This window comes from Bolinopsis microptera, chromosome 6 (assembly GCF_026151205.1).
Source record: "Bolinopsis microptera isolate Bmic1 chromosome 6, MBARI_Bmic_1.0, whole genome shotgun sequence".
Classification (NCBI taxonomy): Eukaryota; Metazoa; Ctenophora; class Tentaculata; order Lobata; family Bolinopsidae; genus Bolinopsis; species Bolinopsis microptera.
In genome coordinates, this window is record NC_087077.1 from 10,543,129 (window position 1) to 10,568,274 (window position 25,146).

General features: G+C 37.1%; 5 protein-coding genes across 5 annotated transcripts in view; all 5 read left to right on the plus strand.

Annotated features, from left to right (window-relative positions):
- The first annotated feature begins 3,030 nt into the window (after positions 1-3,030).
- Positions 3,031-25,146, plus strand: part of LOC134816602 (double-stranded RNA-specific editase 1-like) — a 66,231-nt gene continuing 44,115 nt past the window's right edge. Inside the window, exon 1 of the mRNA XM_063825531.1 lies at positions 3,031-3,052. The gene's annotated coding sequence lies outside the window, so the exon portion shown is untranslated. The remainder of the gene's footprint in view (positions 3,053-25,146) is intronic.
- Positions 3,032-25,146, plus strand: part of LOC134816603 (uncharacterized) — a 77,819-nt gene continuing 55,704 nt past the window's right edge. The window contains exon 1 of the mRNA XM_063825533.1: positions 3,032-3,058. The gene's annotated coding sequence lies outside the window, so the exon portion shown is untranslated. The remainder of the gene's footprint in view (positions 3,059-25,146) is intronic.
- LOC134816601 (uncharacterized) lies at positions 5,873-25,070 on the plus strand. Its single transcript, XM_063825530.1, has 16 exons — positions 5,873-6,255; positions 6,415-6,530; positions 6,645-6,793; positions 6,976-7,176; positions 7,549-7,677; positions 7,853-7,933; positions 8,136-8,304; positions 8,505-8,644; positions 8,941-9,055; positions 9,209-9,318; positions 9,491-9,858; positions 10,100-10,246; positions 23,278-23,426; positions 23,643-23,789; positions 24,061-24,200; positions 24,423-25,070. The coding sequence occupies exons 1-16, from the start codon at positions 5,873-5,875 to the stop codon at positions 24,549-24,551; spliced, it is 2,673 nt and encodes an 890-aa protein (XP_063681600.1). The 3' UTR covers positions 24,552-25,070.
- On the plus strand, positions 19,493-21,386 carry LOC134816604 (zinc finger protein 501-like). Its single transcript, XM_063825534.1, has one exon. The coding sequence runs from the start codon at positions 19,500-19,502 to the stop codon at positions 20,667-20,669; it is 1,170 nt and encodes a 389-aa protein (XP_063681604.1). The 5' UTR covers positions 19,493-19,499; the 3' UTR covers positions 20,670-21,386.
- LOC134816605 (zinc finger protein 501-like) lies at positions 21,591-23,086 on the plus strand. The gene has a single exon (XM_063825535.1). It carries the CDS (start codon positions 21,598-21,600, stop codon positions 22,753-22,755), a length of 1,158 nt encoding a protein of 385 aa, XP_063681605.1. The 5' UTR covers positions 21,591-21,597; the 3' UTR covers positions 22,756-23,086.

Consider the following 25,146-nt stretch of genomic DNA (forward strand, 5'->3'; position numbering starts at 1 on the left):
ATATTTTACCGGGGTAAGCACAGGGCTCCAATGCTCTAAATTACAGTGGTCATGATTTATCCTATACTGATAATGACCACAGTCCCCTGCGAAGAAGGAGAACCTGAAAATCTGATCGTTGGGTTCAGTTGTCGTATTTCCAATTTAGGTGCAGTTGTAATATGACCTGGGTTCAGTTGTCGTTTTGGGATTTAAGCTGATTGGTCACCCAATTAAGCTGATTGGGTGCATGTTAACTGCGTGGGAACTGGGTTCAATTGGGTTGAGTCAACCGGAAATCGCTAGCATTGCCATTTTGTAGCTCAGAAATTATATGAGATATTTCACCCTCAGTGCAGTCTGTTAAGTACATCGAATTTGGGTTAGTTTTTGGTAAAAATTTAACAAATCAAGAAAGTGGCTCAATTTTGATTTCCCCATCAATTTGTTCATTCAATTTCGACACAATTGAGGTAAAGTACTCATTAAATTTGTTGGCTATGAGTCTACGTTCTGTGATGCGTACTCCGCACCATCGACTCAGAATTGAGGCTTAATGGTTTTTTGTATTTCATTGATAACTTCCCAAGTCTTTATACTGTCTCCTTGATGATCTATAATTTTAGATTATTATTATATATTATATAACTTTATTCAAATCAAAAATAGAACATAAATGAACATCTTAAAGATCTGATAAGTAGCCAGAAAAAAAGAAATACTGATACACAAGCTATAACAACTTCTTCCATCCTGTTCAATCAGAGGCTAAAAGTCTTAAATTGTACAAATCGTCTGTATTTACAAAAGAAATGTTCCTACTACCTAAATCAAATTTAATAGTCCTAAGCAAGTTCGACTGGTGTCTGCCTACTCTACCCTTTTTAGTACTCTGACTCTCTACTGCAAAGTGTAATGCAAGCTGTGCAGGTGAGTTGTTATCACTGCGAAGGACATGTCCGAGCATCCTCCATTGTGCGCATGCAACACGCTCACTGAGTGGAACCACTTCACATATCTTGTAAAGGGTGTCGTTTTTGATTATATTAGGGTAAGTCATTCTGATGATTTGCCTCAGATGCTTTCTGTGGCAAATATCCAGTTTACTCAGTAGCTGCTTTGAAGCAGCCCAGCAGCTACAATTATACATTAAGACGGAGACCACCTGGGCTTCGTAAATCTTAAGTCTGGTCTTAAGAGGTATGCGTTTACCTTGTTCCCAAACTTTCTTGTAGGTTTGGAAAGCAAGATTTGCCAGAATACATTGTCTTTTTATGTCCTCGTTGCAGCACAATTTGGAACCAAGTGAGATAGATGATCTCCAGGGCTCTCTTCCTCGAAGTGGCTCTCCTTTGTCATCAACTTCGTTCTTCTCGGCCAGATAGATATGTGTGAACTCTGTTTTTGATTTGTTGACAAAAAGATTCCACTCCTCCAATATCTCCTTGCATATTGGTAACATGGACTCCAAATTCTTTTTATCCTCATCTGTGAAGTCTGCGTCGTCTGCGTACTCCCACTCAAGAGATAGCAGGTTTTCAGCAAACGGAGGGTTGGGTCTTAGATAAGACATAAAGGCACGAAGGTGGTAAAGTGCGCCAGCCAAATAAAGGGTGAAAAGGTTTCCAGACAAACTATCACCTTGAAACGCACCTATCGTGACAATGAACTCCCCTGATACGGTAGACCTCACTTTAATCTTCAGTTTGGTACATGATAGTAGGTACCTTACCAGTCGGATGTCGTCTTCACTACAACCAGCATCAGCAAGAAGTTCTAGCAAAACTGATCTCTTAATGGTGTTGAATGCAGATGACATATCAATACCCATTTTGTGTAGAGACCAGCGTTTCTCCTTCACACCTGAAACTAGGATCCATTGTGTCCAAACAATATTTGCACAGCTATGGCCAGGCTTGTAGGCATTTTGCCTGGAAGGTCCTGTGTACTGAGAAACTTGTCTTTGAATGCGTCTTTAAGGACTATCATGGACAATGTTTTGTGTTCGTATTATATTAGAGCTTTAGCCACAGGTAGGTTAGTCTGCACGGACCCCACATTTTCAATTCCTTGTTTAACTAGCCGTACAGCAAGGATATCCACTGTGCTCACCAGGTTAGGCACATAACCAACACTACCCTGCTAAAGTTAGCTATATACTATAGTTTCTCGAAAGTATTTCCTTGTATTTGACTTTCGTCAAGAAAGTACTCTTACTTTCGGTTCAGATGTTATATAAGCTAGCCTTTATGTGGTCCGCAGGGTAGAGGAACCGCCACACACTTCTCACCCAGCTACGAATGAAATGTATTGTGTTTGTATATTAGAGCTTTAGCCACAGGTAGGTCTTCCTGGTGCCGTTTAAATATCTTCCTGGTGCCGTTTAAAAGACAAAGAGGGCGCAGACTTTTTAAAGGTCCACCAGGTTTTTGCAGTGGGGTAAGGAATCCTTCAGTGAATGAAGGTACATGTTCATGACGTTCAAAGGATTGATTGGTCAGCTGTGCAAATGTAGAATAGAAAATAGGTGGGGAGTGTTTAAGGAATTCGTTAGGAATACCGTCAGGACCAACAGCCTTACCATTTCTTAGCTTTTTGGCAGCTTGTTCCACTTCAAAGGTCTTTTGGATTAGTAGGACTGTAACAATTAATAATTCTGATATAACAAGGTGGTTTGTTTACCCAATTAGACTTTAGTTTAACGTCCATGTAAACGACTCTGTCACTGATCTGATGATGTGATAAAACACTGTCCATAAAACGCTTGTTAACAACAAAACCAAGACGATGATGACCGGGAAGTGTTGTTTCCAAGAATTCACGAGTTTTGGTTTCTTGTAAGGCCAAAATATCTAAATCGTATCTGTTGATGTCCTCTGCAACAAGATGTAAAAATAATTTTAGTACAGTGATATTTCTTTTTTTGCCATTTTATTACACCTTTAAGACATCAATGATAGTTCGAAAATTTTGTGTGAAGATCAATATTTCCACCTGGACTAAATTCTTCTGACTTTTTCGAAGTTATCCAGTCATTTAATACTTTCAACACTACTATATAACAAATAATTTGAGTGCAGTATCATTTGTCGCAAGAAATCAGAATAATCAGAAACTATTTGGAACTCCCAAAAACTGTCTATTATCCAGTCATCATACAGCTCCTCTTTAGTTGAAATACTACTTTACTTACTTGTACTTAAAAAGGTCTCCTCCTAATCGTTGGAGTGGCCTGCACCACATAGTAACTCTTTTTTGTTACTTTGTGATGTTTCTGCAGCAAATTTTTAGAGAGGAGAAGTTGCCAGCATCTCGCACCCGGTTTTTTATCGACCTTTGCCTGTGTAGATCCATAGTGTTTTGTTGCACGTCATCTGTTTAAACTGGAGTCACCCAGGACAGATTACAATGCTTAATAGTAGCACCTCGAAAAGGATGTGATTCTTCATCACGCACTATGGTCATCGGAATAGGAGAGGTTATTGGTTACACGATCACTATTCCCTGAGATTAAAAATAATCTCTTGCCACCAAGTTAGTTGAAATAGATTCTGAAATTCCATCTGTCATCCAAGGATTGTTAATTGGATTTCTTTTGGAGACTTTGGGTTTTTCGAAACTTGGTATATCTGTGACATCAGAAAGTATGCCCTGAGAATAACAGTCCCCTAATGAGTTGGTGGGATATTGTATTTCTCCACCCTTACTTGGTCAAGATGTGTTTCTTTAGAGATCAACTTTCTCACTGAGGAAGCATGCTTGTGTATTTGCAGTAAGAGGCTACGGGTATATGACCCCCAGAATATAGGTCGTTTTTTGAGCACTTAGAAACAGGTGTTAAAACTACTTCTAAGCATGTTTAGGGCTGTAAATATGTACATAATAACCCTTTAAATGTTTCTTGGGTAGTTGAAAATAATTTTTAGGTTTTTAAGTGTACTTTTTTTTCACCTGTAAAAATACCATTTTTTAACAGGGCCCCCAGAATATAGGTCCAAACATCTGTTCCTAAGTTGTTCTAAAATTGTCACAGACAGTTATATGCAGTCAGAATATGTTGCTGAGACTGTATTGATGATGCCAATGGCTCCAGATACTAAATTGAAATGGTTTAGAGTATACTTAATAGCAAAAAATCAAAAACTACGGCCCCCAGAATATAGGTATGCAAAAATCGTCTTCAAATACTCCACCTTCATACATTTTGATGATGCCATCTCTTCAGCATATGTTCTTTAACTGTTTCTCATCACTACCCCACATTCCTTAATGCTCAGGGTGACAGAGAAAATGCAGAATCTTGGTCGCTATTTTTTTTTTAAAACCTATATTCTGGGGGCCATATACCCGTAATGAGTAAAATCTTTAATTTTACTTGTTAAAAAGCTTTCATGCACTCATTTAGTAGGGATCTTAACTAAATACTTAAATAAGATTGAAGGAGTGTCCCTAGATATGATTGAGGGGGGCTGTTTTTATCTGTATCAATACAATGTGCACCTCAATGACTGTAAATCAGACATTTTTGGCCGCCAAATTTTTTTAAAGGCCTAACTCAAAATTCTGTCCCAAAACTTAAGGTCATGAGACAATTCTACGTTGATTCTGAAAATTTCATGTGAAAATATTGAAACCCTATTGAGTTCTATTGTTTTGAGCGAAGTCAGTTTGAGATATGGGCGATTTTGTTCATTTTTTGCGATTATTTGAACACAGAATCCACAGTTAGGTAGATATTGAGCTGATAATCATAGAGAATGTGTAATATATGCTTACCTTCCATATAAAGTTGGTTTCATTCAAAAATATTGATATTTGACCAATTTATGGACCGAAATCGATCAAATTTGGTGCGTATGCCCAAATATGGGCATATGGTTTTTGTTTTTATCCCATAACTCGGCCAATTTTTATCCAATTTTGATAAAACTTGATATGTGGGTTCAGGAGACTAGTAGCTACAAGTAGAGCATCCCAAAGCATGGTTTTGGGCATGTTCAGGGTTTTTGACCAACCTATATTCTGGGGGTCGTATAGACCTATATTCTGGGGGCCCGTAAAATTGTGGTGGCCATAACTTTTTTCCAAATTGTCAGTTTGCAGATGTCTCGATGAAAAGATAGCTTAAAATAATACTTATACTCATACCAGTAGTCTTAATGGCATGTGTTGGACAGATTTTTGTCATGACAATTTTTCGCCATATTTACCCCTCTAGAAAATGACAACATCGTTTAAATCTTTCGCTGTCATGACCAAATATACCAAAATACCTCATGTAGGTCCAAAATTTTTATCCAGAAACATAAGTTACATGTTTTACTCCAACCTAGCAGTAACAGATCCCATTAGTATCGCTTATCTTGGTTAGAACTGTATCCACTAACATGACCTATATTTTGGGGGCCACCTATATTCTGGGGGCCATATACCCGTAGTTTATTCTGTAGTTCTTCTAATTGAGAAACAGCATGGGTAGGCTTATATTCATATCATGAGCCCAATCTCCTCCTTCCTATAGAGCTACCTTAACATAAGTTAATTTATAGTTTATGTCTGATGTGGCAGTTCTACAGTCGATACATCTTACGATGAGCATTGGACGGGTTTGGCAAATTTTATATTTCGAATCACTTCGTCGTAAGACGCGATTACAAATTTATATATTTCACATCGTGATGCTATGCTTTTTCAGCACTCGTTCCGCGCGCGCGGATAGCGCAGCTGTGTAGAACAGGCCATATATTATTGCCCTCGCGATATATTTACTATTGGAATACATTATTATATGAAGTAAGATTGCAGGCCGAGCTTATCTTAATCTCCAACGATATATAACTTAGTATTATTTACAGAACCTGTATTTCGACTAAAACTCAAAATATCACATAGGATGTCTGGAACATATCCGAATCCGGCAAACAGCATCTACTCCTCAACTTATGGAGATGTAAGAAACTACTCTCAAGCTCCAACCTACACAGCGTACAACGCTCCCAACTCCTTCCAGAGTGTCGCCTACCCCACCCAACCAGCCTCCTACTCCACCCAGCCAGCCTCACATCCCACAAACCCTACATCCTACTCCACCCAAACACAAGCCTACCAGATCTACAGCGATGCTACTGCAACTACTTCCCCTTCTTACGGTGAAACTCTGGCAGGATATAAACCTATCACTGGAGAAGCGTTGGATTTGCCAGGCCAATCTGGTTCTACTGCAAAACGTGGTGGATTTAGCAGTCGTGCTCCTTTCCCTAGCTTTCGTCAAAGGAGGTTTTGAGAGAGAAATTTTCGTGTTTATTTAACTGGATAACTTTTAAAACGATGTGAAATGTGCAGTTTCGTTCTTTACGATGTTCATATTCTGAATTTTATGGTGATCGCTTTGTCAGAATAAGGAAACCATTATAATAGCTTACAAAAATTCCTCAGGGGAAATATGGGCGGTGGAGGAAAGTGGCCGATCAGGAAGAAAGCAACACCTCGTCCCTTTTCGTGTGCTAAACTCCATCCTGTAGCAGCTCTCAAACACTTTCATCCAAAAGCAGGTCAGTCACAGTCAAAATTAGTAAAAATAATACAGTTTTGCGTATTGCCATTTATCGGGGAAAAAACCTTAAAAAGTGGTCATAATGCGAAGTAATATATTATATGTGTTTCAGAGTTTACAGCAGTGTGTTCTTACCATGTACACGAAGGATCAGCTCATGTTTACAGTGTTGCTATTGAAGATGTAGTGTACCAGGGAGAGGGGACCACTAGCAAGATTGCTAAAGCTATCGCTGCTGCTAAAGCTCTAGAGGGTATTCAGGTGAGATTAAATAATGATGAAATTTGTAATTTAGACTAATTTTATGAGAGGTTTTGCCTTTATGGTAGTAACATGTGAGTTGTTGATGAGTTGATGGTAGTTCCCGAATAGTCTATTATTGTCTATAGTAAACTGCTCCAGTAAATTACAAAGGTTTAACCGTATAATACCTTCCCCGCCAGGCACTTGATCACGACAAAGTACAAGTAGTAGCAGACTACCAGAAACAGAAGGATGAGGTGCTGAAGAGGATCCAGGAGTGGCAACACAACCACGCAGCCAGTGAGGGGAAGAAGAAGAGGAAGAAGAGTAAGAAGGAGGAGGAGGGAGGGCAGCAGGCTGAGAGTAAGCCAGACGAAGTGGAGCAGCCTGCTTTTAAAAAGGTGATTTTCTTGGAATTAGTGGTTTCCGAAAAGGTGGTTAACAACCTTTTTATGATGTCTTAAGGCTAATTTTTTTCCAGCGATAAATAATATCTGTGGTAAACTGCAGTTTTTTTAGTAGGTTTAAAACCGTAGCCTTTGACAGTGAAATTGTGCAGAGGTGTTTAGCATTGTAAAACCGCTCGAGGTTAATCATAATTCGTCTCGATAGGAAAGTATTGTTTCGTTATTGTTATCAAAGTTTGTGTGTCGGATCATCGTCAAAGTATAGGTAGATATAAGGCATCATGGTTTTAGGTTGGTATTAGTTTTATTACAGACTCCTGGTGTTTCTAAGCAATCATTTTAATCTAGTATTTACACTACCATCAGATTAAAAGTGAAGCTGTACCCGATGGTGCTCAAATTGGACCTATACAACCAACCGAGAATCTAGCAACAGCTGAACAGGAGAATCCAGGAACTGAGCTACCGGGCGACAACATGAACTCTGCCTCTCAGGTAGAAACTTGTTAACTTTTATCCAACTCACGTTCAAACTTGGTGAAAGGTACTTAAGTGTACAGTCCCATTAACCAGCTTGTGTTGTATCGTTACGATTTATCACCACACTTCATAATTTGTGATCTGAAAGATGGTGATGTTTAAAATGTTGACTAAAGCTTGGTTTTTACAGGAAGGATGTCCTGTGAGGGATTACGGTCAGTTGCTTCAGAGATACGGTCCTAACATAACCGAGGAGTTCTCTGAGCATCAGGTTATTATCCTTTATCTTTAACCTAAATTATTGTTATAATAATTTGTTATAATTTATTGGTTTTTTAGTGCAGACTTCTGAGGGATCCTTCGAATATCATTAAAACCAGGCCGTTTCAGTTACGTTTCAGGTGAACGCTTAATTAGAGCTTCGCTAACGTCGATTCTAGGCTCAAGTCAAATGATAAATTAACTATTCTCAGGACCAAGGAGTTAGGTTCAGCTGCACCCTGACTATCCAGAGTTTCCAGTTCACTGGTCAGAACACCAGTAAGAAGAAGGCTAGAAACGAAGCTGTTAGGCTGGCATTCCTCGCGTTTGAGGCTACACCTCCACCTGTGGTCAATGTTAAGCGGGAGAGGGTTAAGAAAGGTTCGAGCTAGTATTTTATTTGTAAATAGAGGTTGAACCAGCGGTTGCTTAAAAATGTATGGTACAAAAATGGGTGCACCGGTCGTTTCTTCGAAAGGGAAATAAGAAAGTACAATGGAACTGACTGTTAACGTTAAACTGTGATTGTCTTTTCAATGGTTGCGACTAATCCTTCCTAATTCACGCTTTATATCCAACAGTTTCCAAAAAGTTTAAGATGCTACAGCCGGTCGACTTTCCAGACATGTTAGCTGAAAAATGTTGGAATTTTGCCAGCGAACACTTGGCACGAGTCCAAGGACCCTATAAACATCTCAAGAACCTTGTATTTGTAGTAAAGGTTTGTGTAAACTCTGCATTGTGTTGTTTGCCTGATAATTGGTTGCCATGGTGAATGGCTGTGTGTTGCCATGGTTACCGTCAGGTTTCAACATCTCGTTGTTTACACAGAGCAATCCAGAAAGTTCGGAGAATTGAAATATGATGAATTTAGTCTGATAGGAACGATCTGAAAGTGTTTTCCGTTTTTCATGGACGTAATTATATGCCGGATTATTGCGTCTCCGCATCGTTTCTATCAGATTGAAATTCATCTCAGTAACTTTGAAAGTATTCTGTAATCAACTTTCCTGTCAGATGGAGGGTGAGGAAAGTATTGAGAACTGTGAAGTGGTGTCCTTCGGGCACGGTACACGACTTATTAAAATGGAAAACCTCAAACATGACGGGACTGTCGTTGATGATTGTACTGGTAGGAACCCTTTACATGAACTAATTGTATCGAGTTTTATTCATCATACCGTTAATGTAGAATTTTCATCATCGATCAATTTGGATCATCCCCAAAGCTCTTAAGCTTCCGCAAAATGTTATTTAGTTTGTTTCACATGACTTACCTTCGCAGGGGACAGCTTAGCCCTGCGAGGTTTAAGACGGTACCTGATCACTCAGCTTGAAGCCTGTGTCAAGGAGGAACCTTCTGTTTACCAGGCAGCTGACAACAACAAGTACACTGTCAGTATTTTAAATTTCTCTTGTCATTATCATAATTCATATTAATATTATAGATTTCGCTACATTTCCATATTAATTAGATTATTTATTTGGAAGGTACACGCCTTAAGAATAGAAATAAGTCACGAAAGACACAACTATACATAGATTCTTGACATGTTTATTTTCCCAGATAAGAGATGGGGTACAGTTTATCTTCTACTCAACCAACTGTCCTAATGGTGACTGCAGAACCTTTAATTTGTTCCACCGCGTTCCCAGATTCAAGAGGTCAGTGTCCACGGACACCACCGGAGAACCTGGACAAGAGTCACTTGATCAGGAGAGCATTGCTAAGGTCGAGGAAGACGAGGTTAAGGAAAACGAAGTTATGGAGGATAAAGAGGTTACGGAGAATGTGGTTGTTGACACTGAGATAAATGTTGAGGTACCGATGAGTGATAAAGAGGAGAAAGGAGGGCAGGAGAACTCGTCTGCTGAACAGAATACTGATGACGGTGCTTCAAATAAAGATAATGCCAGTCCAGCGAAATCTAGCAGGTTAGAAAACAGAACCATAATTTTTACTAACATACAGATGTAGATTGTAGATGCTTACATTTAATCCAATTTATATCAACAAATCGTAAATATTACAGTGCGAGTTTAAATTGACAGTGGAGTTAAAAATGTTGTCAGTTGAACTTTCTAACTATTACTCTATTAGCTTCATGTTTGAGTCAGTTCTTTTCATAAAAAAGCACAATATTGAAAATATTGAAGACAAGAAAACCGTCCTCAGGCGGGGTGGGTTCAATCCAAACTACAGAAGGAGAGTAAGGAACTTTGAAGGGAAGATAACGTATGCTAAGAAGGATGATACAGAGGGATCCAGAGAACAGATCAGTTTATTCGAGGAGGAGTCTTCTCACTGCATTGTCTCTCCAAGGTACTTACTAAGTCTCTATAGTTTTATAGTTTTTCTATAGTTTCTCATATAACTGACACAAATATTTATCGATAAATGTTGCATAAAATTAGACTAAATTTATTTATTTAATTATTAATTTACTAGTATATAACAATGATAATACTTTTTTAGCATTTCTTTAACTAACTTTGATAAGGCCTATAATACTATGATAGTATCATAGATTAAATTTTTAGCCGAATCAATCTACTGATTTGTATCATGTGTAAATATGTGTATTGTGTATAGATCATTTGAATTTAATTCTTTTAAATTTTCAGAATTTAAAAAAATATTTGCGGGGTGCCATTTCTATATGCGATGCATTCAAATTTATAAACATTTCGGGATTTTTCCGCAGTAATTACCCCATTCCTATACTACACGTAACACGCCATGTAAATATCCAGAAGGAAATAAAGTGTGAGCTAGAGGAAGCCACCGGGAAGTCACATGGTTTTATTTGTCCCACATGTAAAGCTCACTTCCTTTATGATACGTTCTTTATTGAACATGTTAAAGAACACCATCGGGATGCCAGATAGCTTATAGGAATTCTTATAACATTAACAAAGGAAGATGATTGATTGATTTGATTCGCTCGAATAATTTGTTATATGGTTGTGTTGAAAGTATTAAAGATTTATAACTTTAAGTATAAGCTCTAATCAGCTCAATTCATAATAATAATATCAAATACTGATAAATTTTGCTTCAAATACAGGAAACACTGAACCTCAGAACTTAACTTGTATCGTAATTAAAGAAATTGTAAGCAAAAGTAAACTATACTCATGTACACATCAGTACAGTACACTACACATACCACATACAAATTGGGCTTATTACCTAATATTATACATTACATATAAGTATACATTAAAATAAACTCGAGCCGCGCATTCATTGACCACAATCTAAGCTATTTATACATCACATCTCTGCCAACAATCCTCGCGCGCTGTGCGAGGCTAGTCCGCTAGTTGTCATGGTAACGGACAGAAGTAAGCACTGACGACATATTTAAACCCACCTACCTCGTTCTTCAAAATCCACGTTTTTCTGCAAAAACGACCATTTATAACCTTTCAACGTTACTTTTTTTACAAAAAGTGTGAATGGAAAAATGAACTCATTTTGGATCTGCTTCTGTCGAGGACTGTATAACCCAGCTATGGGTTATTTTAATATATTTCTATTTAAATTTGAATGTTTCCCAATTCATTAATTATTTTATAGTATTTTGTCTTTTTTTGAGTACTGTTAATAAGCTGTCGATGATATTGTCCTGCAATGGATTCCTCTGCAATTTTGTTCAGGGAATGTTTATCAAAATGGGCAACGGCCCAATAATTTAGGATATCACCAGAAGTAATAACGATTCTAATTTTTATTCTAATCAGCAAAGTTGTTACTCCTTGTGCACTTATTTCTAGTAATTCTTTGTACAGTAAGTATAACTTCTTGAATCTGTTCACAGGAAAGATTGCCATGTCGAATTCAGATACTACATCTGCAACCGTAACTATTAAAGAAGAAGTGAAGACTGAGATTCTTGACCATGTTATAAAGAAGGAAATAAAGTGTGAGCTTGAGGAAGCCACCGGGAAGTCACATGGTTTTATTTGTCCCACATGTAAAGCTCATTTCCTTTATGATACGTTCTTTATTGAACATGTTAAAGAACACCATAAGGAAATGGCTGATGACGATTTTAATTCTTATGAACCGCCGAGTTCTTCCGAATCATCGGATAAAAAGAACAACTCAAATGATACCCTACAAGTAGCTAAACGTTTCAAATGTGAAGTTTGCTCCTATTCTTGCTCATTCAAATCTTCATTTTTGATACATCAGAGAGTTCATACCCAAGAAAAACCTTTTAAATGTGAAGAGTGCTCGTATACATGTTCTCGAAAAAATAATCTTGTCCAACATCAACGAATTCACACAAGGGAGAAACCCTACAAGTGTAATGAATGCCCATATACCTGTTCTATTAAATGTAACCTTGTCATTCATCAGCTAATTCACTCTGGTGAGAAACCCTACAAGTGCAAGGAGTGCTCATATGTTTGTTCTCGTAAAAACAGTCTAGTCAGACATGAGCTAATTCATTCTGGCGATAAACCCTACAAGTGCAAGGAATGCTCATATGCCTATTCTAGTGAAGGTAGCCTTGTCATTCATCAGCTAATTCACTCTGGTGAGAAACCCTACAACTGCAAGGAGTGCTCATATGTTTGTTCTCGTAAAAACAGTCTAGTCAGACATCAGCTAATTCATTCTGGCGATAAACCCTACAAGTGCAAGGAATGCTCATATGTTTGTTCTCGTAAATTCAATCTAGTCAGACATCAGCGTATTCACACGAGTGAAAATCCCTTTAAATGAAAGAAATGCTCATATAATGCTTGTTCTCGTAAAAACAGTCTAGTCATGCATCAGCACTTTCACACGGTTGAAAATCCTTTTAAATGCAAATAATGCTCATATACGTCATGTTCTCAAAAGGTTCACCCTTTCCACCTTGAGCTTGTTCATTTTAGTAACGAACTCCACAAATGAACACAATGCTCGTTTTCTTTCATTTTCTTCATTTTATAAATCTACACCTATCAGAAATATATAACGATGATTTACATGGGTAAAAATATCTTTATAGTTTATATTATGCAGGAAAGTGAATACACTTGTTCTTCTAAATCAAATCTTATAAAATACCAAGGCGAAGAAGTTCATAGTGCAAATAGACTTTTACATATAATATCGAAGAGGGATGACATTGAACTACAGTGATCCCAAATTTATTTTCCCCCAATGTCCCGCACACCCGAATCACCTCAGCAATTTCCTTTCCCTAAACAGGGCTTCAAATACATTATGTAAACAATCAAAACCCCGATTAACCACTGCCTTTTCCTTTCTCTCAAACTTTGTGGTAAATTGAGGTATTACTGTATTAACTTTTGCGAGATTTTTAGAAAGACACTAAAAGCTTTTTACCATTTACTTGAGACAGGCAATTATTGTATGACACGTGTGCTATTTAAACTACTCCCTTTAATTTCAACGTATTTTATAACATGCAATGATTGAGGTTCTCTGCATCTGGTGGGGGCTGTTTAATTTCACAGTTTTATTTGTTAAAAATTTGTATTTAAATTTGAATGTTTTACAACTTATTCAAGGTATTATTCACTAATTTTGAGAAGAGTTTCATCTTTTGTGATTACAGTACTGTGAATGTACTGTTCATATTGCAGCAGTATATTTATTCCTGGATTATTCTTCCTTATTTTTTGGAGTATCTTTGACAAGTTGCAAAATTACAAAATACGATTAAAGTTGTCACATCTCATTATACTCTTATTGCTAATCTATAAAATTCAATGCTTAACCTCTTGAATCTGTCCACAGGAGAGATTGCCATGTCCAATTCAGATACTACATCTCTAACCGTAACTGTTAAAGAAGAAGTGAAGACTGAGATTCTTGACCATGTTATAAAGAAGGAAATAAAGTGTGAGCTAGAGGAAGCCACCGGGAAGTCACATGGTTTTATTTGTCCCACATGTAAAGCTCATTTCCTTTATGATACGTTCTTTATTGAACATGTTAAAGAACACCATAAGGAAATGGTTGATGACAATTTAAATTCTTACCGCCGAATTCTTCCGAATCATCGGATAAAGAGAATAATTCAAATAATACCCTACACGTAGCTAAACCTTTCAAATGTGAAATTTGCTCCTATTCATGCTTATTAAAATCTTCACTGAGTTCATACCCAAGATAAACCTTTTAAATGTGAAGAGTGCTCGTATACATGTTCTCGAAAAAGTCATCTTGTCCTACATCAGCGTATTCATTCTGGTGAGAAACCCTACAAGTGTAATGAATGCTCATATGCTTGTTCTCAAAAATGTAACCTTGTCAGACATCAGCTAATTCACTCTGGCGAGAAACCCTACAAGTGCAAGGAATGCTCATATACCTGTTCTAGTAAAGGTAACCTTGTCAGTCATCAGCGTATTCACACAAGGGAGAAACCCTACAAGTGTAATGAGTGCTCATATGTTTGTTCTCGTAAAGGTACCCTTGTTAGACATCAGCTAATTCAGTCTGGCGAGAAACCCTACAAGTGCAAGGAATGCTCATATGCTTGTTCTCAAAAATTTAGCCTTGTCCTACATCGGCGTATTCACACAAGGGAGAAACCCTACAAGTGTAATGAGTGCTCATATGTTTGTTCTCGTAAAGGTACCCTTGTTAGCCATCAGCTAATTCACTCTGGCGAGAAACCCTACAAGTGCAAGGAATGCTCATATACATGTTCTCGAAAAAGTCATCTTGTCCTACATCAGCTAATTCACTCTGGTGAGAAACCCTACAAGTGCAAGGAATGCTCATATGTTTGTTGTCGTAAAAACAGTCTAGTCAGACATCAGCTAATTCACTCTGGTGAGAAACCCTACAAGTGCAAGGAATGCTCATATAAATGTTATCAAAAGGGTCATCTTGTCCAACATCAACTAATTCACACTGGTGAGAAAACTTTCGAGTGCAGGGTATGCTCTTATGTTTGTTCTTATAAAAACAGTTTAGTCAGACATCAGCGTATTCACTCTGGTGAGAAATCCTAGACGTGCAAGGAATGTTTATAAACGTATAAATTAGGCTATCCACTCCGATAATCGTTACCGATAATTATCTCCGATAATTCGTTAAAAAAGGTTATCTGTTTATCTAGATAAAACATATTTTTATCGGTATAAAAATTCACTAGAAATTGCCGAAAAAACTGCCACAATAGGGTAAAGCACATAATTTTGTCATTTTTTGGCAATTTTCCGACTGCCTGATATAAACCATGGGTTTTAACCTCGTCTGAAATTCCGATTTAGATGAAACCTCCACCATGTTATAGTAGACAGTCTAGGCAAGTTCTAACACAAAAATGATCGAAATTGCTGGGGTTGAAGATGTTCAAAAAAATTATTTTGAAAAAATGACAAAATTAGGTGACTTTACTTAATTTTGTCACCCCGAACCTAATTTTGTCACTTGAAGATTGTGCAAAAAGTAACCGTTTCTCGGTATTTTAGACTACCTGGATGCATCATTCGAGCGCTTTTTTACCAACATTGACCTCAAAAATCCCAAAGATATGATGTTTTCATAGTTTTGTAGCTTGATAAAAAGATGACACTTTTTGGGTATCTAATCTTAGAAAATAGCCCCAAATGCCCCTGAAACCACTGGCATCTTGAAAAACGATTGGTTCTAGGCCTAGGTTGAAATTTTCATGTCTGTAGATAGATCACTTGCTTAGTAATTTCATCAAATATTTTTTTAGTCATTTTAGATTGAAAAAATCAGATTATCCACCTAATATTTCTCGGCGAAAATATGCTATTATAAGTGTTATGCTATTATAAGTGCCTTACACATATCCTATGGGCAAAAAAACTTCAGAATAGTTGTATAAGGCCATTTTCAACACAATCTGTGATTTACAAGAAATTTGAGAAAGGTCGATTTTTTTGACAAAATTAGGTACTTTTGGCAAAATCGAACCTAATTTTGTCACCCTCTGTAACTTGAACAATAATTGCGCTAGAGACTTGAAAAGTTGTGCGTATACTTCTGCTGTAGAAGATATTTGAAATATGCAATGGCATGAAGCTAGCTCAATTACTTTTGAAATAGCAATAAATCAAAATTTTGAAAATTCCTTAAGAAAACCTTAAGGATCTTATTTATTTTTCGGGTTAACAGTTTCGCCTTCATTTTTGACACAGATGCAAAAGAGCTAGAAACTTAAACTTTGTACGAGCAGTTTCAGCAAAGTCTAAGCTTTCTTTTTATACACAATCCTCTTCTTTCAAGCTGAAATTCCGAGCCGAGGCAGTTTTTCAGAGCAAAATGACAAAATTAGGTACCCTGACAAAATTATGTGCCTTACCCTACCGTAAAATTTTAAAGAAATATTAGTGTTTTTTGCCTTCCCAAGTAATCCAAGAAACAGTCCCAAACGTTTTATAGTATGATAGAAGAGGTAGTTTACTTAAATGTGAGCTTAAGAGGTTTATTTACATTTGTATACCTATGGAACTGTAGAACTGTAGAACTGTAGAAGTCTAGAGAAAGTTATTGACATTGTTATCTTGAGGCTAGGGTGCTGGCGTTCTACCTTACAACCATTCTGGAGACAGGAACGAGCATGTTACTGTTAACAAGAGTCAAAAATACCGGCAGGCGGCAGGGCACTCAATTAAATTCCGTAAGTGTTCTAGGCGTGAAACATTGTCTTCAGGAGAAGGAATCTGTTGCTCCAAGTTATCCACAGGATAAGGAAACGGTTCACTGAATCACTTTAAATGTTTTACTGTTTCGAGGAGAATTGGTATTTGTTGCACTACTGTTCTCAAGAGAAGGATACCGGTGGTCTACTGTTTTGAAGAGAACTGGTGCACTACTGTTCTCAGGAGAAGGAAACCGGTGGTCTAATGTTTTGAAGAGAACTGGTGCACTACTGTTCTCAGGAGAAGGAAACCGGTGGTCTACTGTTTTGAAGAGAACTGGTGCACTACTGTTCTCAGGAGAAGGAAACCGGTGGTCTAATGTTTTGAAGAGAACTGGTGCACTACTGTTCTCAGGAGAAGGAAACCGGTGATCTACTGTTTTGAAAAGAACTGGTGCACTACTGTTCTCAGGAGAAGGAAACCGGTGGTCTACTGTTTTGAAGAGAACTAGTGCGTTACTGTTCTCAGGAGAAGGAAACCGGTGGTCTAATGTTTTGAAGAGAACTAGTGCGTTACTGTTCTCAGGAGAAGGATACCAGTGGTCTACTGTTTTGAAGAGAACTGTTGCACTACTGTTTTCAGGAGAAGGAAACCGGTGGTCTACTGTTTTGAAGAGAACTAGTGCGTTACTGTTCTCAGGAGAAGGAAACCGGTGGTCTACTGTTTTGAAGAGAACTAGTGCGTTACTGTTCTCAGGAGAAGGAAACCCTTGGTCTACTGTTTTGAAGAGAACTGGTACACTACTGTTTTTAGGAGAAGGAAACCGGTGATCTACTGTTTTGAAGAGAACTGGTACACTACTGTTCTTAGGAGAAGACAAACCGTTGGTCTACTGTTTTGAAGAGAACTGGTACACTATTGTTCCCCGGAGAAGAAAACTGATGCTCTAATATTTTCAAAAGAAAGGAAGTTGTACTTTAGCAAGATTACTGGTAAACAGTAATAAAAGTCGACAATCAGTTTTTGTGAAATTTGGAAAACATTTTGGCTTTGGCCTTCAGCAGAAAAATTATCGGTTTTATCGGTTTTATCTAGATAAAACCTAAATTTTTATCTGTTTATCTAGATAAAAGATTTTATACCGATAATGGATAGCCTAGTATAAATACGTATGTTCTCAAAAGGTTCATCTTGACTCTTGTCCAACATCAACGTGTTCACACAGGGGAGAAACCCTTCAAGTCCCCTATCAAGATTGCTGAGAAAGTGCGATGAGACTGGATTCTAGTCATTTGAAAGTGCGATTGTCACGTGTCACGGGGGGGGGGGGGGGGGGGGGGGGGGTTGGCCTCGTTCAGCATACCCTGTCAAACTGCACGATTTACAGGAATTGATCCTTTGATATGACCCTTAAATTGGCACAAGAAAATCTTGCTTGATTTATCATTTCACTGAATCTCCTGAAATTATTTCGAGAGAATACGATATGCTTGAACTAAACTTATTTTGCTAGGACTGCTTGCACGCCCTAATATGCATTCAAAATCGTATTATTTGATTTGTTATTGAAACTGTGTTTGAAAATTATCTCTATCGCCAAATTTTTCATTGCAAAAATAATTACCAATAAAACGGTATTTGACGGGTCTCGAACCCACCAGCTATCAGCGCTAATCGGCCTACTCGTCACGCCACGGAATATATGAGTGATAAAATATTTGTGTATATATATTCGCGCGTTCATGCTAATTGCTTGATTCAAAAAAACTACTCCTAGATTCCCGAGAATTTCCAGAATATTTTTCATTGAAAAGTTACCTTCTGCAAAAGGCCAATGACCAAGTAAATATTTGATAATAGTTAATAGCCAATAGCTCTATGTTTATTGTTTACAGTATGCACTGACGGGGTATACGTATCCTAGGAAGTTTCTTGATTTTTAACAGGTACCCACTACCCCTTCTCATTTAACCGTAAATTAAGTTTCCTATCATTCGGCTGAGTCAACCGGGGAGATCGCGTAGATTCAATGGATCCTTAGCTACTCCATAAACTAGGTGACACTGTGATTCGAACCCTGAACCTTCTGCGCAGAGGGTGGGTGCTCTAACCACTAGGCCACCAATAATGCTGAAAAAAGCATACCTTAGACTCGCACTTAAACTCGCGTCATCACGAGTTTAAGTGCGAGATTTATGGGAAACTCACCAAAATCTCGCCGAATCTCCCGCGCGTTACGTCGAAGTTTTCACGCTATAAACAAGTGATAAAATACACGTTAAGTGTATAAAATACACGTTAAGTTCCTAATTGTTGTGTCCCTCAACTTTTAAGTAACATTTTTTCTGTTTTCTCATTCATTTACAAATTTTGTGCGATGAGTCTAGCTCGCGATCTCGCATGAATCTTGACCTGGGCTTCAAGTGCACAGACTGCTCATAGTACGATTGTTCTTGTAAAAACAGTAAAGTCATACATCAGCGAGTGTATTTTCAGAACAGTGTAAATGGAAAAAATGAACTCATTGTGGATTTGATTCTGTCGGAGACTGTGTAACCCAGTTACATTTTTATATATTTCTATTTAAATTTGACTATGTTATAAAACCTTTTTAACATTTACTAATTTCAACATATTTTATAACATGCAATGATTGAGGTTCTCTGCATCTGGTGGGGGCTGTTTGATTTCACAGTTTTATTTGTTATATATTTGTATTTAAATTTGAATGTTTTACAACTTATTCAAGGTATTATTCATTAATTTTGAGAAGAGTTTCATCTTTTGTGATTACTGTGAATGTACTATTCATATTGCAGCAGGATATTTATTCCTGGATTATTCTTCCTTATTTTTTGGAGTATCTTTAACAAGTTGCAAAATTACAAAATACGATTAAAATTATCACATCTTATTATACTCTTATTGCTAATCTATGAAATTCAATGCTTAACCTCTTGAATCTGTTCACAGGAGAGATTGCCATGTCGAATTCAGATACTACATCTCCAACCGTAACTGTTAAAGAAGAAGTGAAGACTGAGATTCTTGACCATGTTATAAAGAAGGAAATAAAGTGTGAGCTAGAGGAAGCCACCGGGAAGTCACATGGTTTTATTTGTCCCACATGTAAAGCACATTTCCTTTATGATACGTTCTTTATTGAACATGTTAAAGAACACCATAAGGAAATGGCTGATGACAATTTAAATTCTTATGAACCGCCGAGTTCTTCCGAATCATCGGATAAAGAGAACACTTCAAATGATACCCTACACGTAGCTAAACCTTTCAAATGTGAAGTTTGCTCCTATTCTTGCTCATTAAAATGTTCACTTTTGATACATCAGAGAGTTCATACCCAAGAAAAACCTTTTAAATGCGAAGAGTGCTCGTATACATGTTCTCGAAAGTGTAATCTTGTCCAACATCAACGTATTCACATAAGGGAGAAACCCTACAAGTGTAATGAATGCTCATACGCTTGTTCTCAAAAATGTAGCCTTGTCAGACATCAGCTAATTCACTCTGGCGAGAAACCCTACAAGTGTAATGAATGCTCATATGCTTGTTCTTGTAAAAGTAACCTTGTCAGTCATCAGCTTCTTCACTCTGGTGAGAAACCCTACAAGTGCAAGGAATGCTCATATGCCTGTTCTCGTAAAGGCAACCTTGTCAGTCATCAATTAATTCACACTGGTGAGAAACCCTACAAGTGCAAGGAATGCTCATATGCTTGTACTCGTAAAAACAGTCTAGTCAGACATCAGCTTATTCACTCTGATGAGAAACCCTACAAGTGCAAGGAATGCTCATATGTTTGTTCTTATAAAAACAGTTTAGTCATACATCAGCGTATTCACACAGGGGAGAAACCCTACAAGTGCAAGGAATGCTCATATGTTTGTACTCGTAAAAACATTCTAGTCAGACATCAGCTTATTCACTCTGATGAGAAACCCTACAAGTGTAATGAGTGCTCATATAAATGTTCTCAAAAGTGTAATCTTGTCCAACATCAGCGTATTCACACAGGGGAGAAACCCTACAAGTGCAAGGAATGCTCATATGTTTTTACTCATAAAAACAGTCTAGTCAGACATCAGCTTATTCACTCTGATGAGAAACCCTACAAGTGTAATGAGTGCTCATAATACATGTTCTCAAAAGGTTCACCTTGTCCACCATGAGCGTGTTCATTCTAGTAAAGAACTCAAACAATGAACACAATGCCCGTTTTCTTTCATTTTATAAATCTACACCTATCAGAAATATATTACAACAATTTACATGGGTGAAAATATCTTTATAGTTTTAAATATTATGCAGGAATGTGAATACACTTGCTCTTCTAAATCAAATCTTATAAAATACAAAGGGGAAGGAGTTCATATAAATGCAAATTGACGTTTAAATTAAATTATATCGAAGAGGAATGACATTGAACTACAGTGACCCCAAATTTATTTCTCCCCAATGTCCCGCACACCCGAATTACCTCAGCAATTTCCTTTCCCTAAACAGGGCTTTAAATACATTATGTAAACAATCAAAACCCTGATTAACCACTGCCTTTTCCTTTCTCTCAAACTTTGTGGTAAATGGATGTATTACTGTATTCACTTTTGCGAGATTTTTAGAAAGACACTAAAAGCTTTTTACCATTTACTTGAGACAGGCAATTATTGTATGACACGTGTGCTATTTAAACTACTCCCTTTAATTTCAACATATTTTATAACATGCACTGATTGAGGTTCTCTGCATCTGGTGGGGGCTGTTTAGTTTCACAGTTTTATTTGTTATAAATTTGTATTTAAATTTGAATGTTTTACAACTTATTTAAGGTATTATTCACTAATTTTGAGAAGAGTTTCATCTTTTGTGATTACTGTGAATGTACTGTTCATATTGCAGCAGGATATTTATTCCTGGACTATTCTTACTTATTTTTTGGAGTAGCTTTAACAAGTTGCAAAATTACAAAATACGAGTAAAGTTGTCACATCTCATTATACTCTTATTGCTAATCTATAAAATTCAATGCTTAACCTCTTGAATCTGTTCACAGGAAAGATTGCCATGTCGAATTCAGATACTACTCCTCCAACCGTAACTGTTAAAGAAGAAGTGAAGACTGAGATTCTTGACCATGTTATAAAGAAGGAAATAAAGTGTGAGCTAGAGGAAGCCACCGGGAAGTCACATGGTTTTATTTGTCCCACATGTAAAGCACATTTCCTTTATGATACGTCCTTTATTGAACATGTTAAAGAACACCATAAGGAAATGGCTGACGACAATTTAAATTCTTATGAACCGCCGAGTTCTTCCGAATCATCGGATAAAGAGAACAATTCAAATGATACCCTACACTTAGCCAAACCTTTCAAATGTGAAGTTTGCTCCTATTCTTGCTCATTAAAATCTTCACTTTTGATACATCAGAGAGTTCATACCCAAGAAAAACCTTTTAAATGTGAAGAGTGCACGTATACATGTTCTCGAAAAAGTCATCTTGTCCAACATCAGCGTATTCACTCTGGTGAGAAACCCTACAAGTGTAATGAATGCTCATATGCTTGTTCTCAAAAATGTAGCCTTATCCTACATCGGCGTATTCACACAGGGGAGAAACCCTACAAGTGCAAGACATGCTCATTTACCTGTTCTACTAAAAGTAGCCTTGTCAGACATCAGCATATTCACACTGGTGAAAAACCTTACTTGAAGTGCAAGGAATGCTCATATGTTTGTTCTCGTAAAGGTACCCTTGTCAGTCATCAATTAATTCACACTGGTGAAAAACCCTACAAGTGCAAGGAATGCTCATATGTTTCTTCTTATAAAGACAGCTTAGTCAGACATCAGCGTATTCACACTGGTGAAAAACCCTACAAGTGCAAGGAATGCTCATATGTTTGTTCTCGTAAAAGCAGTTTAGTCAAACATCAGCATATTCACACTGGTGAAAAACCCTACAAGTGCAAGGAATGCTCATATGCTTGTTCTTATAAAAACAGTTTAGTCATACATCAGCGTATTCACTCTGGTGAAAAACCCTACAAGTGCAAGGAATGCTCATATACCTGTTCTCAAAAGGGTCATCTTGTCGTACATCAACGGATTCACACAGGGGAGAAACCCTTCAAGTGCAAGGAATGCTCATATGTTTGTTCTCATAAAAACAGTTTAGTCATACATCAGCGAATTCACACTGGTCAGGAATCGAATAAATGAAAACAATTCTCCTTTTCTTTCATTCGTACTTTTGTCAGACATAAGACTATTGAAAAATTGAGAAACTGTTAACTTTTGTGTGATTTATTTTAAACATATGATAAAAAGTTGTTACTTCCTTCTGTTAAGACATGTGACCGCTAATTTAGATTCTTAAAACATGAACTGATTGTGTGTTCTCGGTGTTATTTTTATAAATTTCCTGAATGTTTTAAAATTCAATTAAGCTTACCCAAGATTCATTTTATTTTCACATTTTAAGAGAAATTTATGATCCTATAATTTCGTCCTTTTAAAATACTTCGAAAAAGCTGTTCTTCATGTTCAGCAAACCACGAAATTATCTTGTAATGGATTTTCCTGCCCTATTTCCCGAGTAGCTTTAACGAAACAATTTAAAAACCACCAGAACTAAGCTAGCCAGAAGCTATGAACAACGGATATGTTTAAAAGAAGGTGAATTAATTTATAACTTAATAATTTATTAGTTTATTAATTAATTAACACTCCTCATTATTTCAGTGATAAGTTAGCAATGAGGAACATGTGTGGTGTACAGGGATCCCTCATTTCTGAACTCTCTTCCCCTGTCTTTATCAGCCACTATCTTATTACACTGAACAAGTACAACTTGACAGAGCTCACCAAGAGCCTTTATGATCGAGTCCAAGGTTTGGAATTTTATTTTTTATACCTTACATAACATTTTACTTATTCATGTTATTGACATCTATTTTAGTGTATTAATTTGACTAGATCCCTGAGTAGCTGTCAGCTCATCAAATATGCTGATAATATTCATTAATTAACGTATTCTAAAAGCTTATTAAACATCAATTCCGCCAGAACTAATAATCTTATAGTTATTGTATACCACTAATCTGTAGGAGCGGAAGTGCCGGAGAGCATGACCACTGCCTCCCCTGAGGTAAGAGGTGTGAAGTGGAGACCCACCGAGTTCCTACCTAAGACCTCCCTATTTGCTTGTATCTGGGCTAAGGGGTTCCAGCTAGAAATTCTTTACTCCTGCGAAGGTAATCATAGCATAGGACACTAAGTGACCAGTGATTTACGTTTACTGTTACTGTTAATCACCATAATCAATCCAAGTAATTCCCGCATAGTTTCTTGTCATGGCGTCGAGAATGAATATCAGGTATTAAAAAGTCTGTACTTGCCATGCCAATAGATTTATTAGACCTATTTGATCACTCACCAATCTAGTTGGTAACATACTTAAAATATCCCAATAATTAATTAAAAATTAAAATATCCCAATAATTAAAAAATATCCCAATCATTCAGGTAAGCAGATAGATGGGGGATTGGAGAATGTGGACTGGACCCAGACAGTGGACCCGGCACTATTCTCCCAGTCTACCTACTCTACACAGCAACTATTCAAGGAATACACCCAGTTCTGTTCGGTACATTCCATGCCTTGTGTGAGTTGAATACACCTGGTGGGGGTGGGTGGGTTAAATGTTAATTGGGATCTCATGTTTGGTTCTTTACCTTTTTTTCTCTCAATATTGAAACAAATTATACGTCCATGTTATACAATTACATTTACACAAGACCAACATATCAACATGGTTAGTATATGTTATTGGTTAAAAGAAGTTAAAGAGAAACGTATTTCCGTACTTAAACTCAGTGTTCCTCAGGCGAGCAAGTACAGTGATATCAAGATGAAGAGTACAGGAGAATACCAGGCTGTGAAGAATGCAGTAAAGAAACATCTGGAACAAACAGGAATGGGGTCGTGGAGAGATGTCAGGGTGCCTGAATTTTAATTTGCTGAGCTTTACATTGTTGAACTTTAGTGGAGGTTATGTTCTAGTTTCGGTTGCGCGGCTCTAGATCTCAAACGTTAAGTTACTGGAGCAGCGTGTCCGAACCTGGAAGTGAACACGCTAAAGTTCGGAGTTATAATTTTACCTTTATCTGAAAGGAGAGCGGAGTTTTTTGGGTGTTTGTCAGATTGAAGTTTGAAGTTTGAGTGTTATCATCCAGCTGCAGCTCATTGAAATGAACAACATCTGAATGTTTATTTTCGATTGACTTTATATTATTGAGAAAAATATTTTATCTTTTATTTTACTGCTCTGAAATCTTTATGCGTTAGCGGAGAATTTTAGATGCAAGTACCGTTTGTTTCGGTTATCGGACTCAATATAACATATTATTATCTCTTAAATTGGGATTGTATTCCTAAATTCCTATCGATATGTTATTTCATGTAAATATACGTCTGGCGTATAAGAATGCTCCGGAGTTACTGTTAGAGATTGCTGAATGTTTACTTCTTCGAAGTGGCAGTTTCATTGTGGATCATAACTTCGAAAATAAAACAGTTTTGTTAAGAATTATTCAGAATTAATAATTACT